The 17,625-nt window shown below is 36.0% G+C and overlaps 2 protein-coding genes across 4 annotated transcripts in view; one reads left to right on the forward strand and one right to left on the reverse strand.

Annotated features, from left to right (window-relative positions):
* Window positions 1-65: 65 nt before the first annotated feature.
* On the reverse strand, window positions 66-10,287 carry lztr1 (leucine zipper like post translational regulator 1). Of its 2 annotated transcripts, XM_059549588.1 has the most exons (21): window positions 10,148-10,287; window positions 9,741-9,954; window positions 9,588-9,650; window positions 9,452-9,508; window positions 9,288-9,367; window positions 9,104-9,212; window positions 8,937-9,017; window positions 8,741-8,798; window positions 6,566-6,705; window positions 6,047-6,248; window positions 5,680-5,790; window positions 5,488-5,580; window positions 5,281-5,376; window positions 4,742-4,925; window positions 4,241-4,410; window positions 3,991-4,147; window positions 3,759-3,885; window positions 3,191-3,340; window positions 2,789-2,894; window positions 1,046-1,126; window positions 66-596 (listed from the first exon to the last, which is right to left on the reverse strand). In XM_059549588.1, exons 2-21 carry the CDS (start codon window positions 9,908-9,910, stop codon window positions 480-482), a joined length of 2,352 nt encoding a protein of 783 aa, XP_059405571.1. In that variant the 5' UTR covers window positions 9,911-9,954; window positions 10,148-10,287; the 3' UTR covers window positions 66-479. The 2 variants fall into 2 exon arrangements, with proteins under 2 accessions (XP_059405571.1, XP_059405570.1); XM_059549587.1 differs by having other exon boundaries at window positions 9,741-10,263.
* Window positions 10,288-10,484: 197 nt separating this feature from the next.
* pole (polymerase (DNA directed), epsilon) overlaps window positions 10,485-17,625 on the forward strand; it is a 34,305-nt gene continuing 27,164 nt past the window's right edge. The window contains exons 1-20 of one of the 2 annotated variants that reach the window (XM_059549586.1): window positions 10,485-10,554; window positions 10,816-10,901; window positions 11,531-11,666; window positions 11,787-11,867; window positions 12,503-12,547; window positions 12,628-12,720; window positions 12,971-13,125; window positions 13,293-13,437; window positions 13,542-13,622; window positions 13,743-13,850; window positions 14,012-14,122; window positions 14,255-14,340; window positions 14,497-14,616; window positions 14,720-14,852; window positions 15,171-15,284; window positions 15,406-15,618; window positions 15,717-15,824; window positions 15,972-16,100; window positions 16,244-16,346; window positions 16,724-16,870. In XM_059549586.1, coding sequence (XP_059405569.1) covers window positions 10,837-10,901; window positions 11,531-11,666; window positions 11,787-11,867; window positions 12,503-12,547; window positions 12,628-12,720; window positions 12,971-13,125; window positions 13,293-13,437; window positions 13,542-13,622; window positions 13,743-13,850; window positions 14,012-14,122; window positions 14,255-14,340; window positions 14,497-14,616; window positions 14,720-14,852; window positions 15,171-15,284; window positions 15,406-15,618; window positions 15,717-15,824; window positions 15,972-16,100; window positions 16,244-16,346; window positions 16,724-16,870 — 2,173 coding nt within the window. In that variant the 5' untranslated portion in view covers window positions 10,485-10,554; window positions 10,816-10,836. The other variant, XM_059549585.1, reaches the window with a different exon arrangement.

The raw sequence follows: 17,625 nt of genomic DNA on the forward strand, positions 1-17,625 counted from the left end.
TTTGGCTATTGATAAAAAATATACCCCAGCGACTTAAGACTGGGCCACATATATCATTTTTTGGGGGATTTTGAAATGAAAAATGACCTGGACATTTTTTTGTTTTTTTTCAAAGCTTTACTTATGTGGGATACATAATTATATATCTAATTAAACAACATTGTTGGTCGTTGACTGATTTGATGTGCTCTACCAAATAAAGGTATTTGTCCAAAATATATGCACATAAAAATACATGTAAATGTGGGTATAACTTTTAGCAATTTTATGATCATCCAGCATGTCTCTCATACACAATTTAGTAAATACAATCCAGGGGAATGTGAAGCAGCAAACAGGACCCAATCTCATTGAGGAGGGGTGCGAGGCAGTAATATATGGGCTGGGAGGAGGTGTTGGATGTAAAGGGAAGGAAATGGAGCGGAAGCATAAATGAAAGTCCATAAGGGATGGGATGGGACGTGTAAGGGGAGGAGAGACTATATGTCAGAGCTCATCTCAGTGCACTGTTTGTCTGATATGTGGGATGCCAGCGAGTCAATGATGTCCAACAGTAGCGGTTGGCTGAGCGATCGCAGGTTGGGGAGCTTGGACACCTTCAGGGAAGGAAGGAGAACCAAAGAAATAAATGGTAAACAACACAGGCCATGCAAGAGACCATAAATAAACAGCCAAAAAGAAACAGGACAAAATAGACCAGAATGTCAAATGTGTTTGGGGAATTACATTATGTTCACAAAAGGCACTAATTGGCATTTAAAAATACTACAATTGTTTGGTGTAACCAAAAGTGGGACAATGTAAACCTACTGAAGTGAATTTAATCTATTGAATAGGCCTAAAATGCATATCAAACACACAAGTCTTATAATAAAACGCCTTTAGTTGCTACAGATCTCTCGGTAAAAAAAAAAAACGGCAGTATTGTATACATTTAACAGCTTGTAGAGGATATCCAAGTCGCATTGAATGTCTTGGTGACGTGTTTTTAGCCGTGGCGAGGAAGCCAGCACACGCTCAGAGCTGTGGTCAATAGCACACCCACCTTGGTGAACTGATGGACAATAATATGCAGGCAGTGTTTCTTCATATCCAGAGCTTGAGTCTTATCAGCCGCTTCCAAGATCTAAGGATAAAGAAAGGATGATAGCATGTGACTGCTGTTTTTGATCCTCAAATGGTGTATAGTTCAAAAGTTCTGGAGTTGATAGGATTTAATGTATTTGAAAGAAGTCTCTTATGCTAACCAAGGTTGAATTTTTTTTTATCAAAACTACAGTAAAAAGTTATTTTGTGAAATGTGGTTGCAATTTTAAATAGATGTTTTACATTTTAATGCATTTTAAAATGTCATTTATTAACAATTTAAAATATTTTGGATGAAAACCGGGAGTCTTGTGACTGTCCCATAGACTGCCAAGTAAAATACACTGTCAAGGTCCAGAAAATTATGAAAGACATCTTCAGAATAGTCCATCTGCCATCAGTGGTTCAAACGTAACATTATGAAGATACGAGAATATTTTTTGTAAATAAAAATAATGACTTTATTCGACAATTTACCTCCTCTGTTTCTCTCCGCATCACCGTAGCGGCAATTTTGGAGAAAATGAACTGAACACAGGCAGCTTACGCTCTTGTGTCAGCTGCGATACAAGGCTGTGCGGGTTTCTTTCCAATCAAAGCGTAAATACACATAGAAAATGTATCCTTGTGGCACTGCTGACACAGAATAGCGTAAGCTGCCTGCGTTCAGCTCATATTCTCCCGGTTTTCATCCAAAATATCTTAAATTGTGTAAAATTTTGGGGTGGAGTATCCCTTCAGTTGATAGACTGGAGTCATGCAGATTACGTTTTTTTTTTCAGCTTCTTGGACTCATTCTAACAACACTAGTGTTGTCAAAAGACCCTGGACTTCGGTACCAAGTCGGTACTAAAAAAATGTAAATGTCACTGTACCAGGTTTCTTTAAGTACCGGTGGTGCCGAGTACCCGGTCACCCCTGTTCTTGACGCACACAGCGCTATGATTTCCACAAAGCAGAAAACACGGACGTAATCTCAAAATCCAGTCATGAAAATGAAACTTACATTTTAATATAGACAGTCACGGAATTTGTCAAAGTTAGCATAAATTAATCAAATCTCCATATGGACCAGTATCTGTAAATTTTACACCGCAAAAGTTGGTTGAAATCTGAATCCTGCATGTTCTGCGCATGTCTGTGTGAATGAACGAATGACAAAGACGTGCGGGACTGTTAACTACATAGACTGAAGCGCGTGACACTTGCAGTAATTTCAGCATCTGCCGTCTCAATGAGGACATAAATACATAAACAACATCAGCAGAACTGTTCGAGAAATATTACTATTATTTAGTAGAATATATGTGATACTGCTACTACTGTTGAAAAAAATTAATAAAACTTTTTTAAAGAAATAAATCAAACAATATTTCTTCCATATTTTAATTTTAATAGCAAATCCCCTTTATTTTCAAAAAAATTAATTTCATTACGGTAATTAAAAGACAAATTAAATTTAAACAATTGTAAATAAGTATAAAGAATGGCATTGGGTTTATTTTTAGTGATAAAAAGTATTGTTTTTTTAATTAGCATATTTTTGTGTTTTGCTTTGGTACCGAAATTGGTACCAAGAACCATGGATTTTCACCGGTATCATTACTGAATACTGAAATTTTGGTACCGTGACAACACTAAACGGCACCCATTCACTGCAGAGGATCCAATGGTGAGTAAAAGATGGAATGTTAGTATGTACCTGTAAGACATTTTCTACAGTAACGTTCATCTCTAGATTTTGCTTGCAGTAGGCCTGAAGTCTGTTGTTGGAGAAACCATAGTAATAAGGTGCTGCAAACAGGTATCTGTGCGCTAGTTAAGGACTTTTTTTTTTTTTGATAAAGCTAAGGTCACTTCTTGCTGATTGTAAAGTAACAGCTCACCTCTCCTTAACACTATTTGAGGCACCTGTCTCCAGTTTTGTCCAAATATTTGATGTGACACATATTTGTTCAAATATGTAATAATAATAATAATAATAAGTGATAATAATAATAATAAAAGGGGGTCAAAAGCAATTCAACAATGTATTGTGCATGCAACTAGAAATAAAGATTGCATAGAACACAAAATTGTGCACATGAAGCAGTAAAAAGGATACAGCGAGTCCTCTGGAGGCATGTTGACATCCCCATAATAAATGTAGCGCAGCATGGACTCAAAGGCCTGTGTACTAGGAACCATCTCACCTATCGAAATGTTCACCTGCCCGTCCTCTGGCATGAAGGAGCGGAACATGGCCTCAAAATAACTGTCAAAGAATTGAGGCAGCAATCAGCTGGTAAATTATTCATAGTCAAAGTAAAAAATTGTAAGAAATATATATATACATTTCGATTGTACTAAATATTTCAGTATAAGTGGTCAAGGCAAAATTTAGTTTAAACTGAAGTACTAAAATTACTAAAACTAACAAAAAACAAATAATAGAAAAATAATAAATAAAACTGACAAAAAAAGAAACAATTCAATCATGTGCTATAATGCTATACCATGATTTACCTGATTCATTAAGACTAAAAAATATAGTATGGAAAAAGGAAAATACTGTGGAAGTCAACAGCTACTGTTAAATGTTTGGTTGAACCTCATTTTTGGATGAACTATCCTTTTAATACTTAAAATGCAAAGTGATTCTTTGCCGAGGCCCCGGTGACTATCGTCATTACCCGGAGCGAGCAGCAAGTATGGCCTTATGTGCAGGGCGCGGATGACCATCTAGCAAAAGGATGATGTCACAGAACTCATGGCCCGCCCCCTCCAGATAAGCCTTCATGTCCTGCACCAGAGATGTGCCTGAAACAAAATAACTTTTTGAAATCATATACCCTATTTTGGATCGATCCTAAAAGCTTGAGTGCTTACAGAGAAAGGACAAAGAGACAATGTTGTTATCATTACCTATATCCACCGGCTGATCCGAATAGACTCTGGGAGGAGGCTGCTGTTTGCGTCTCACTATCTCCACAATCAGCTGAGTGGACAGGTGCTCAAACTCTTTGGTCATGATCACCTGGTTGAAGTGACTCTCCTTCACCACAAAGTTCAGGCAGTGTTCCTGGGGGTGGAAATAAATAGAGATACAGAGGAGAATCTGTCTTTCTGACCCAGGATGAGTTCTGTGATCAGGTGTGTGTTACTTAAGGTTTACCTTGAGCTGGTCCAGCTGAAGTTTGTTTGCGTTTTCACACACACTCAGGACGTTCTGAAGATCGACGGATGCTTCAATGTACTGCACACAGAGCTGCTCCAGTCTGGACAGTTTAAAACTCAGAGCGAGTTTATAAACGTCCATGATCAACAGCACATCCTGGACATGACCTGATGAGAGAAATGAAGAATTAAAACAGTGCCCTGCTGAGACACTCTCTCAAATCAACAGAAGACCTATGGAAGCCCGTTTCTAAAAAATAAATAAAAATGGAATTGAAAACTTTTCTCTCACACTTGTGAGTATATATCTCATGATCCTCATAATTGCTAGCTTATATCTTGCAATAATGAATTCTGTATTTTGCAACTCTGAAAAGTCCAAATTGTGAAATATAAACATAAAAGTCCGAATTGTGAGATAAGAAGTTTTTTAACTCTTTTTGTGGCAGAACAAAGCTTCCATAAATCTGAAGATAAACAGCTGTTCAGTTTAACTTACCTCTACGTGGGTACTGTATCTTGTCAGTGTACAGGAACTGCATTAAAACCTCAAATGGTTGCGCGTCTGCCTCTCTGATTGACACTTCCAATAAAGGAGGACCCCTCGAGGACCTTCCAGAGCTGTCCTTCTGACTGCCTGAGCCAGACTCCTCACTCTCCTCATTGCATTCCAGTTTACTCTTCTACAAAAAAGTTTACATGATCTGATTAGCCTAAAGGAAACTGTCTTAAGCCAGGAATTTGCATTTCTTAAGAGAATGTACATAAAAATGAAAGAACATTTAGAATAAAAAAAAATTAACAATGCAAATAATAATAGTGCAAGTTAAAAATATAAAAACAATATATATTTAATAAACATTTAATAATATTTATTTAAATAAATAATGACACAAACCACCATAATTTGACATTAGGGTAAATGTGTATATATTTTATTTCTAATTTTTGCCCCAAAATTATTCCTTTTATTATAATTGTGCACCTTTAAATGCATGTATAACTACAATCAAAAATAGAAATGAAAATGAAATGGACCTGTTTCTGTCGATCTCTTGCCTGTAGAATCTTCTTACGGAGCCACTTACAGCGAGCTGTTACAATGGCAATATGACCCAGGACCTTCTCCTCTCTCTGTAAACACAAATGGTTTAGAAAAAGCTATTTATTACGAACACTAAAATGTAGCTCAGGTATTTAGAATGACAGTGTGCATCAGATATTTTTTTTCCAGAACAAACTAACCTCCCCCAAGATAAACTCTACATCACAGAACTGACGGTTTTCCCACAGTTTGCCATAGTCCTCATGAAGTGTGCACTTTGGATAACAAGAAAACTAGGACAAAAGGTAATAAAGCAAAGACCAGTTAGATTTATATAGTATGTTCAGTTGCATTAGATGAAGCAGATGTATTTCTGGTGGTCAAGCCCTTACCTGAAATCTGTACATTTCTCCACTGCGCACATTATTGTCCACGGTCCCCCCAAAGATGTACATGGCATCATGGATAACAGCCGCTGCATGGAACAGTCTCCCACTTGGCATCTGAGAGAAATGAGCATGACAGTTCAAAAATGATAGATTACAGACCACAAACCAAAAGGTAAACCCTTTCCCCCCAAACTACAGGGAAACTTAATAAACTAAAAATTAAAACATCCACAATTAGATCATGAATGCTTATGATGTTGTTATGAATTTAGTGGTACTGCCAAAGCTACTACTGTTCAGATGTATTTCATATACATTTATTCAGATGAACTAATAAAACTGCATGGGTTTTATATGGTTACGAACATACCTCGCTGTCTGTGCTGGGCTGAATGACCTCCCATGTCTGTGAGTCTACATCATAGCAGTGCAGTTCATTGGGTAAAGTGTTGTCTGCCGCCCCTCCAAACACATACAGGTGACGGTCAAACGCCACCATGGTGTGTCCGTAGCGTCTCTGGGGGGGCGGAGGGGAGCCACGCAGCAAGTGCTCAGTTGGAATACGGGTCCATCTGAAGAAAAAACTCATCACTAATTTAAATTAAAAAAAAAAAAAAAACTTTTTATGTAATATTATACTGAACTGAGCTGAATAATGACACTACTTTCTTCTGTAGAGCTGCTTTATAGGTGAAACTGACATTAGTTCATGATTGATGAAGGCTTCCAAAATAACTTTATTTTTTTATGTTTATTACTGTGAAGCTGCTTTAAAACAATCTCTATTGTATAAAGTGCTATCAAAATAAATGTGACTTGACGTCATCAAAATTTGTGTGCATATTACACATAAAATTAGATTTATCAATGTCCTCTCTCCCATGCTCACATGTGGCCTTTGAATTCAAACTGAAAGAGGTTGTTGGTGATCTTGGCTCCACTTTGGCCGGAGAAGACAAACATCTTATCCTGACATACAGCTACTGGGAAGTTACAACAGGAAGGTGGGATTTCACCACTTTGTTCAATCTAAAGGAAACAAAGAAAACAGTAAATCATTGTGCATGTTCTGAGACTTAATGATTTATTGTGATTTAAAAAAATGAGTAGGTGGATTTGTACCATTATAGGCTGGTTGTTTACACACTTATTAAAGTGATTTTGGCATAATAGGTTTCCTTAAAGGTGAACACAAACCCTTAAGTAAAAGTTTAAATCAAATAACTGCCCTGCATCTTGAAAAAATTACAATCAATACACACACACACATATATACATACACATCAACAAACAGAACTAACAATTATTGCTACATGTGTGACTGCATCATATAATAATTATTAATTAATAATATTAATAATGTTCATCGTCTAGCTGACTACGTCTTGTATAAATTTTTTCTAAAAATCCTGTCAAAAGTGCACAAACTGACAGTCACCACCATAAGCTACTACTAAATATTGTAGAAACATAATTTTCTGTAAAGTTGCTTTGTAACGATTTGTATTGTAAAAAGCGCTATACAAATAAACTTGAATTGAATTGAAAACTTGGAATTGAACATATATATACACATACTGTACATACATATACATACATATATATATATATATACACATTACATACATACATATACAGTATATATAAGATGTGTCAGTAATATAAGGATTTTCATAGTCGAATCGGAATTTTCAAATCTTGCCTATATTTGACTGATAGTTGAATCATATGTTTGGGGCAAAATACATTAACAAGAGTCAAGTCCGACATTCAACTAACATAACTACTGATGTTAACACACAGGGAAAATGTGTAATGAACACCTTGCAGATATAAACGGGGTAAATAATGTTTTATGTTTTGATGAACAGATAGCTAACACTTAACGTCGGCGAAACCATAACATTTTTTATTTATTTTTTTTACAATAGTGCTCTCATTATAACGTTAGCCTAAAACGTTTGCAGACAGTTATGTTCTGCATTTCTGTTTTGAGCTGCGCGGGCTGAAGATGACCAAAAGAGTGACGCATTTGATAGCAAGTTTTTAATCAATGGGATTCAACTCAATTTCATATAGAATACGCTTTGTTATTTATACAAAATAACATTAATATTAAGACTTATAGGCTATTATAGAACATATCAGCGGAGCTCTGAAAGAGAACTCCTTTTGTGGATGCGTTCTTCACGAAACAATGTGCAGAAACACGGCAGCTAAACTCTAGTAGTATAATAGCTGAAGAGATATCACCGTAGAACTACAATGAAGCGCTTGACTCAAAAGCAAATGCATATTATATAAGGTAAATAATATATCCTCGATATATATATATAAACCGGCTGAGATGTTTTGAAATCACTTGTACCCTACCTGTTCGAAAAAATCCAGTCTCTGCCTGTGTCAGTTTGAGTCTTGGTAAAGTTTTAAATCCCTGCCACCAAGATGGTCACGGATTATGGAAAGTGAAACATAAATCTATATGGCTGGTTGGATTTATTCACGCACTTTAAAATATTAATTTGAAGCTTCTTTCTTTTCAGATTCTTACAGCTTTATCATAATAGGCTGTATATTAACTTATTGGGAGAAAACCGGTAGTTCTGTGTGAAATCAGACATTTGAGCTCCCCTATAAAATCAAAATGGCATAATCAATAACACCCCGCAAATATTCTACTGTTAGATTGGTAGTCGAATCAGACTCCTCGAATCAAAGCATCGATTCGTCGACTATTCAGGGTCACCCCTAATATATATATATATGTGTGTGTGTGTGTGTGTGTGTGTGTCGATTTGCAAAAAAGGCATATTATTATCTAATTTGATTATACTGAGCTCCAAAATTACTATCCATTATAAGAAATCTTCAAATAATGCAGTTAATTTCAAATAACTTTACAAAATCTGGGTCTTGTTTGCATTTTCTTCTGTTACTGGCCGTAATTCTACGATTTGTATCAGGGTAAGGCATTAAATAATGTCTTCAAAATCATTCATGCATGTGAAAATGGGTGTGATAAGACAATCCTGTTTCTGAATAAAACTTGTGCAAACATGGTCACCTCTTCCCAGTATGCCTGCTCACGATCCTGAAGACTGATGGTCCACATGTCATTTAGCCTGTTGAAAACATAAAAAGGTTTACAGAATAATTTCAAAAACATCCCTTAGTTTTATGTTGAAATAGATTTGTTAATTACAACATATTTATATTTGCCATTCAAAGCTGTGTAAAGATAGAAATGATAATACACTTGCCTGGCATTTCCATCATATCCAGCAAAAATCCACAGTTTGTCATTATAGACCGTCGCTCCATGAGCTGATCTGGCTACCAGACTGGAACATACAATACAAAAAAGTATTAAAAAAAAATATTGTGTGTCAGACAGGCTATAACACAATTATGAGAATCAATGATTTACCGTCCCTCCACCTTCCATTCAGTCCACTGTCCGGTGGCAAACTTGTACTCGAATAGATCATTTTTGTTTTTCAAGTTAGAGTTTGAATAGATGTCTCCAGTGTAGCCACCTAAAATACAAGTAGAAAAACATTTCACTCCCAGGAATGAAAAACCTGACATTGAAAGGCACACTAAAAACCTACCAAACACAAACATGCTGCTTCCATACACAACAGCAGAGTGGTGGTATCTTGGCGCTGGTGGGGTGCCAGTTGTAAATGCCCTATTTAATGACATAAATCAATATATGAGGCTACATAAAACATATTTAAGCACATTGACCTTGCTTTTATCCCACAACACTCACCGACACCATGAGCAGTCCTTCACGTCAAACCGCAACAAGTCATTAAGCATGTTCTTGCTAGAAGAAATAATCACTCATATGAGATCCTTCTGTGTGTTTTAGAGTGTAAGAAAAGTAAGGGGAAACAAATCCTTACCCATTGTCTCCTCCAAAGACATAGATGGCATCTCTGTATGCCACAACAGTGTGTTTGCTACGCCTGCAAGAAACAAAACTCAGTTTCACCATTGAAATCATCTAGCTAAAAAATTGAGAAAAGCTGGTGTAAATGAATAAATAAACAGTGTACCTTGCACCCACAAACTCATCACACGGTGGCAGCCTCCTCCAGCGGTGGACGGTCTCAAAAGGCCCGAAGTTGAGCGTCAGATACTCAACACTGTCAGAGCAGCTGTGGTCAAATTCAACACTGGGAGCCACTTTGGATTTACAAGACATGGCTCCAGGAAACCATGTCATCCAATTCACATCTAACAAGGTTTAGTCCAGCCGAAGGACCAAGTCTAGAACGAAAAATATTCTAATTTGTACGCAAGCTGTTTGACTGTTTGATCCGTTTCTGGTTCATCTGAATCATATTGCCCAAAAGATGATGATTGTTTACGAACTAGCTATAACTGTATCTGATAATCTACCACGGTTTGTAATCATTTAAAACCTTAACAGAAATCGTAAAAAGAACGTGAGATATCAAACCTCAACCAGTGTGTATAAAGAAGTAATATTATGAAATATATATAAATAAGATTTTCATCTCTTCCAGCTATTCTGATCTAAACGTCGAGGGAGGAGTTGAGACTTCCTGACATGCGCAGACTCGCGGCTTTGAATGGAGGAGCGCATACTAGACGTCACATAAAAACACAAAAATGAATTATACTTATTTTCATTTATCAGAATTTCCTTTTATTATCAAACCGTAGTTTTTTCATTCTTAGATGTACTCAAATAAAAATGTAATTAAGTAAATGTAGAGCATACGTGACAACGTACGCGTGAGGTTGCATTTTCATTGGTTGAAGTTTTGAGGGGCGGGATCAAAGCAGGAAAGTGACTGGAGCTCGCGGCAACAAGACAAAACGCGCCAAAATTCTATGGTGGAGGTAAAGTGTGAGCAACGGAAATATTTATAAACATATTTACAGTAGCATTCTGTGTACCAGTAACAACGCGAATTGTATGAACATGTATGAGGAGCTATGATGTTTCATTGTCGTTGGCCATTAGGACATTAGTGATATTCATGCGAGCAGCAAGTCTAATATTAACTCGCGTTGAAAGTGTTGAAGACGGGCGACCGCTCGAGTTGTGTAACGTTAACGTTTACAGTAAAGCTGTTAACTAACTAGTTCTCCTCTGTTTAGTGACGGATTTTCTCGTCAGCTATGGTTTTACAAAACAGTGGGCGATTTAAAGCAGACCGAGGTGGTGGAGATCAGGACAACCAGCAGTAAGTGTTCATCATGTTGACATATTTCAGTCTATGAAGTTTAATGTTAATTTAGTGTAAAATCAAATGAATTAACGTTAATGCCTTTGATATATCTTGGTTATCAAGTATATGTTGTATTATGGCCAGATAAATGGTAGAAATTGGTTGTCAACATTTTAATAGCTTTTTTTTTGCACTGAAATTGTCTGAAATTGTTTTATACTATTATAGTTTTTATTAATGTATCGATGTAGCTTTTATTAGTATATTTCCAGTTGAATTATAACGTATTTTTTTTGTAATTTTCATTATTACTTTTTTATTCTATGTAACATTAGTTTTCGTAAATGTTTTGTTCAGTTTTATTTTTATTTCAGGTAGTAATTTTAGTACTTCAACAACCTAAATTTATTTTAATTTAAAATGAGTTTCATATTTATTTATTTTTTGACAGTTTAGTTAACAGTAATTGTGTATTACAAATGTTTTTTTTTTTAATTACCAATTCATGCAATGCCAATTAATATAAAGTCATAAAAACTGAATGTAACATAATTATGGAGGAATTAAAGAAAATATTAAGCAGTTTTTACAATTGTCAATGGCTGGCAAATCATATTGCAGTAAATTTTCTGTTGTTTTTTTAGGGATGATGCATCAGCTATGTCCGCCGTCAAGCGGCTGGAGCGCAGTCAGTTCACTGATGAGATGGATGAGCGCTTTGGCTTCGAACGGATGAAGGAACCTGGGGAGAAAACGGGCTGGCTGATCAACATGCATCCGGTAAGAATGAATGTCAGACAGTCAACACAGGGTTTAAATTGGCAGTAAACTTTGCTTTCTGATAATCTAGCTAAATATTATTGAAGGGTTTTAAACATTGAACAATTAATTTCTTCTCAGACTGAGATTCTGGATGATGACAAGCGGATGATCAGTGCTGTGGACTATTACTTCATACAGGAGGATGGAAACAGATTCAAGGTGTCATTACAGCATTCTGCAAATATGAATATTTATTTATTCCAAAGCAAATATTAAAAATTACTCCATGTTGTAAAATAACAAAAGTTTGGGATCTGGAAGTTTATGTTTTTGAAAGAAGTCTCTAATGCTCACCAAGTCTGCATTTATTCCATTAAAAATACTCTAAAAGCAGTAATATTTTTTGACATTTTCAGCATCATTATTCCAGTTTTCAGTGTCACATGATTCTAATATGCTGCACAATAATCATTTTGTATTATCAATTTTGAAAAATCTTGTGCTGCTTAATATTTTTGGGGAAACCATGAGTTTTTTTTTTTCTATTTTTGAAGAAATAGAAAAGTTCAAAAGAACAGCGTTTATTTGAAATATAATTGTTTTGTAACTTTATAAAAATCATCTTTTTTGTCACTTTTAAGTTTTGATCAATTTTATGTGTCCTTGCTAAATTAAAGAATTAATAATTATTATTATTATTATTATTATTTTTTAAATTACAGATTTCCAAACTTTTGAACAGTAGTATATTTTATCCTGAATCACACTGATATAGAGCAGGATAAAGAATATCTTATGTTGAAATAGGTCCTGATGTTGTAAGTTTCAGCTTTTTGTGTACGTGTCCTTCACAGATTGCTCTTCCATATAAGCCATATTTCTACATAGCCACTAAAAAGGTGAGTTTAAAGCTTTTGCACTGAATGAAAACATTTTGGGTTGGATGGGTTGAATGATATACCCTTTGTGTTCTCTAAAGAACTGTGAAAGAGAGGTCATCTCCTTCCTGTCCAAGAAGTTCCAGGGAAAAGTTGCTAAGCTTGAAGTTGTCCCAAAGGAAGACTTGGATCTGGTGAGTAAAGTTCTGTCATACATTAGGTCAGTGTTTCGCAACCTTTTCATTATAATAAAGAAGAAACAAATCATTCCACTGGAGCATATGCCAAAGTTTAATATTTACATGTAATTTTACTTTTTAATGTAATGCTATTGGATGTAATGCAACATTCGGCCCACATTTTATCTCTGACATTTTTTAGTAAAAAGTGTGGCCACTTTTTTTTTATAATGTCAATCATTTGATTGCTGTATGTCTTTTAAAGCCTAATCACCTGGTGGGCCTGAAGAGGAATTACATCAAACTCTCTTTTAACACGGTTGATGACCTTATTAAAGTGAAAAGGGAGATCTCACCTGCTGTCCGCAAGAACAGAGAGAGAGAGAAGTCCAATGATGCCTATACCAGCATGTTATCCAGGTATTCATACTTTGGCAACAACAAAAAAAAAACTTAAATAAGAGTTTGAAAATTAGTTAAACTTTAAGAACAGTTTAAAAGAAAATACTTTCTCGGTTAATGCACTTGACACTATTCACTATTGTTATTTGGTCCTGTAAATGGAATAAGGCATTTGTGTGTTACAGTGCTTTGGTTGGTGGGAGTGTAGTGACTGAGGACGAGGATGGCACTTCGAAGAAAATGACTGAGCAGCTTGACAACATCGTAGACATGAGGGAATATGACGTGCCTTATCATGTCCGCGTTTCTATTGACCTGAAGATTCATGTGGTAAACAAACAATAGAGGCCCATAGAAGCTATTGTCAGATACTGATTATCAGATATGTTTAATATTCAGATGAGCCCTTGATTGTGCGCTCTGTTTTCTGACAGGCTCACTGGTACAATGTGAGATACAGAGGAAGCGCCTATCCTCCTGAGATTGTGCGCAGGGATGATCTTGTGGAAAGACCTGTAAGAATCTTAAAAAACCTTGTCTTGAATGTAGATTTGTTTTAGTAATGTCATTCAGCTTTTATGCATGAATTATGAAGATCACTAAATCATTGCTATATTTTTCTCTGCCTGTCTAAGGATCCTGTAGTGTTGGCATTTGATATTGAGACCACAAAACTCCCACTGAAGTTTCCTGATGCCGAAACAGACCAGATTATGATGATATCATACATGATAGATGGGCAGGTAATGTCTTTTACGCATTTACCTTTCTGAAAGGTCAGTCATTCAATATTACATGGCTGTTTTATCCATGCTGTGGTTAAATTGTGTTTGTTGGCCTCTTTGATGAGTTTAATACTTTTAATTTTTTATGTATTTTTGTGTACTTTTTTTCCCCCCCACAGGGCTTCCTCATCACAAACAGAGAAATAGTCTCTGAAGACATTGAGGACTTTGAGTTCACCCCAAAACCTGAATATGAGGGTCCCTTCACTGTATTCAATGAACCTGATGAGGTAAAGATGTACAGTATATGATGTGCATTGTTTGCTAGAATATTACTGAGTGCCAAAATTAAACAGTTAACCAATTTTCTGTAGTTTGTAAATTGGCCTTCCATATTTCTGACCATTTCTGTCTGCTTGCAGGCCTCTCTTATTCAGAGATGGTTTGAACACATCCATGAGACCAAGCCAAACATTTTTGTCACTTACAATGGAGATTTCTTTGACTGGTGGGACATGATTTGTGTTATACTATATCATGCTTTAGTTTTTACATATAATGTTTTATATAATTGTATGGCATTTACTTGTTGAATGGTGTTTTCTTCACAAATGTTTATTCAATATCATATGCTCATGGTTGGTTTGTGTCTCTGTTTCCTCAGGCCATTTATAGAAACCAGAGCAGCCCAGCTTGGCTTGAGTATGCATCGGGAGATCGGCTTCCAGAAGGACAATCAGGGGGAATATAAAGCCAGCCAGGCTATTCACATGGACTGCCTCAGGTGAGAGCAGCTGAAATGTTTTCTTAAAGGGGACTGAATGAAAATTACCCACTCTTATGACTTTACATTAGTAAATATACCGTGTGTGTGTCTCATTATTCAGGTGGGTGAAGCGAGACAGTTACCTGCCTGTAGGAAGTCATAACCTCAAGGCTGCAGCGAAAGCTAAGTTAGGCTATGACCCTGTAGAGCTGGACCCAGAGGAGATGTGCCGTATGGCTACTGAAGAACCACAGGTGCTCTTCCTATACTCTCCAGCTCCCAACTCTCACTCATTTACATGATTGACTGTTCACTTGCACAGTAACCGCTGCAGTAAGACATTTAGCTCAGCGGTTATCATTTTCAATGTATTGTGCAGCTAACAAGATCACATTTTTTTTAATCCTGCTTAATATAGCTGCATTATAAAGCCATTTAATATGCTCTTATATTAGCTGTAATTTTTATCAGTTTGTGCATCATTCATTGCCTTTTTATTTATTTTTTATTTTATTAAAAATTCCAATCAGTGCTTACTTTTTGTTTTATTTGCTGTATTATTGTTTTTCCAGACTCTGGCCACCTATTCAGTGTCTGACGCTGTGGCCACATACTACCTTTACATGAAATATGTTCATCCCTTCATTTTTGCCCTCTGCACTATAATTCCTATGGAACCCGATGAGGTCAGTGTTCAATAAATCTTCTATTTTTGTTGGTACTACACTGAGATGAATCAAAACTGTAGATGTAATGGTAACATCATTGTGTTTCTTTATATGCGTTTCGACACACAAATTCAAACAGGTTTTGCGGAAAGGCTCCGGTACCCTGTGTGAGGCCTTGCTGATGGTTCAGGCCTTCCATGTCAACATTGTCTTCCCAAACAAGCAGGAGCAGGTCTTTAACAAACTCACAGATGATGGTCATGTACTTGACTCTGAGACTTATGTTGGTGGCCACGTCGAGGCTCTAGAGTCTGGTGTGTTTCGTAGTGATATACCCTGCCGCTTTAAAATGGTAACTAGGGCTTCAACTTTAACCTAAGCACACAGTATTTAGCTGTTTATTTTTTGCTATATCTGCATAATTATTTATAATTATTCTTGTTCTGACAGAATCCAGCAGCATTTGACTTCTTGATTCAGAGGGTGGAGCATACTCTCCGTCATGCAATTGAGGAAGAGGAGAAGGTTCCCCTTGATCAGGTCACCAACTTTAATGAGGTCAGTCGGTGTCATTTGTTTAATGTTCAGTATGACATTTTGTCCATTTGGACACTCAAGACATGATGCCTGTTTTATAAATTATCATTAGCATGCGTACATGTTTCCAACTTATTCTACAGTTGTCATTTATTTGACCTGTTTTAGGTGTGTGATGAAATCAAGAGGAAGCTTATCTCTCTAAAGGAAGTGCCTAATAGAATCGAGTGTCCTCTTATTTACCATCTGGATGTAGGGGCCATGTACCCCAACATCATTCTCACCAACAGACTACAGGTACAGTGCAGTTCTCATCTTAGTTTGTAAAGGTGTTGATTTAATTATAATGACATTATTAGATCAATTATAGTTTCTCGTTTAGCTGTATATGAATCAAATAAGGCAAAGGATCTCTTACTCTTCATCTGTTTTTCTTTTAGCCCTCTGCCATGGTGGATGAGGCGACCTGTGCCGCCTGTGATTTTAATAAACCTGGTGCTAACTGTCAGCGCAAGATGACTTGGCAGTGGAGAGGAGAGATCAGTGAGTGATTTGAACATTTACATCTTTAAGATGTAACTTAAAAATAAAATAAAAAAATTAAGTCTGCATGAATGCATTAAATTCATCAAAAGTCACAGTAAAGTCATTTATAACATTACAGCAGTTTTGTAATCTTGTAATCTTTTAAACTTTCTATTCAAAGAATCTAACATTTGTCATGGTTTACACTCAAATATTAAGCAGCACAGCTGTTTTAAACAGTGATAATAATAACAAATATTTCCTGAGCTGTAAGTCAGCATGTTAGAATGATTGTCATTGACACTGAAAGTAAATGAAAAGTAAAAAGTAGTTTATAAACCATTATATACGTAACTGTTATGAAATGTTAACATAGTTTTTCTTTTTTCTTCTAGTGCCTGCGAGTAGAAGTGAGTTTCATCGCATTCAGCAACAACTGGAGTCTGAGAAGTTTCCCCCTCTCTTTCCTAATGGTCCACCACGTGCTTTCCATGTGCTCAACAGAGAAGAACAAGCTCGGCATGAGAAGAAGCGGTTGGGAGGTTAGTATACACCTGTGGGGAACTGTGAGTGTGTGTGTGTGTGTGTGTGTGTGTGTGACTGTTGACATAGACCAAGATGAACTTAAATGATGCACTTACATACTAACTTGTATAGATGAATATTGATTAGGGTTGGGTATCGTTTGAATTTTATCAATTCCAATTCTTAGCGATTCCTAGTTTTGATTCCAATAAGATAAAAAAAAATCCAAAATAAAAAAATTAAGTCAAACATTTAGATGTCATACATTTATTCTTTCTTTTTGCAAAGCATTCTGTCGCAGCTGAATAACATGAGCAAAAAAATACCACAGCAAATACAACTAGACTTTAAATATCACAGTGTTAAAGACAAGTAAACAGTCAGTAATAAAACAAGAAAAAACAAACCAGTTAGCAATAGAATAAATAAATACAGCTGAATCGAATTTTTAGGAACAGAAACTGTAATTAAACACTGCATAGTTTTTATATATGTAAATAAAATATTGATTAAAGTTATTCAATATATTCAATCCAGACCAGTGAATGATTTTCTTTTTTTCTTTGATTTAACATTAATAACAGGCAGTGGGTTTATTAGGCAGCTGTCTCTTTAATTACAAACGCGCACAGATCTAAAAGTAGTGTACATATGCGTTTTCTTTCTCACCTGTTTACGTTCAAGACAAAAATGGCTATGTTTATGATGATATACTGACGTAGTTTTCTACATACTGGTCGATAACCTTTTCTGCAGTGGAAATGCACGGAAT

Source organism: Carassius carassius, chromosome 5 (assembly GCF_963082965.1).
Source record: "Carassius carassius chromosome 5, fCarCar2.1, whole genome shotgun sequence".
In the NCBI taxonomy this organism is placed as follows: domain Eukaryota; kingdom Metazoa; phylum Chordata; class Actinopteri; order Cypriniformes; family Cyprinidae; genus Carassius; species Carassius carassius.

What these genes read in the sequence shown, in the direction of transcription:
- lztr1 (XM_059549588.1), bottom strand. Translation starts at nt 9,910, where the DNA reads ATGACATGGTTTCCTGGAGCCATGTCTTGTAAATCCAAAGTGGCTCCC. An exon ending in AGCAGGCATACTGGGAAGAG is followed by an intron (nt 6,706 to 8,740) that starts GTGACCATGTTT and finishes TGTTTCCTTTAG; the next exon opens with ATTGAACAAAGTGGTGAAAT. An exon ending in ATACTTGCTGCTCGCTCCGG is followed by an intron (nt 3,341 to 3,758) that starts GTAATGACGATA and finishes ATTCTTTGACAG; the next exon opens with TTATTTTGAGGCCATGTTCC.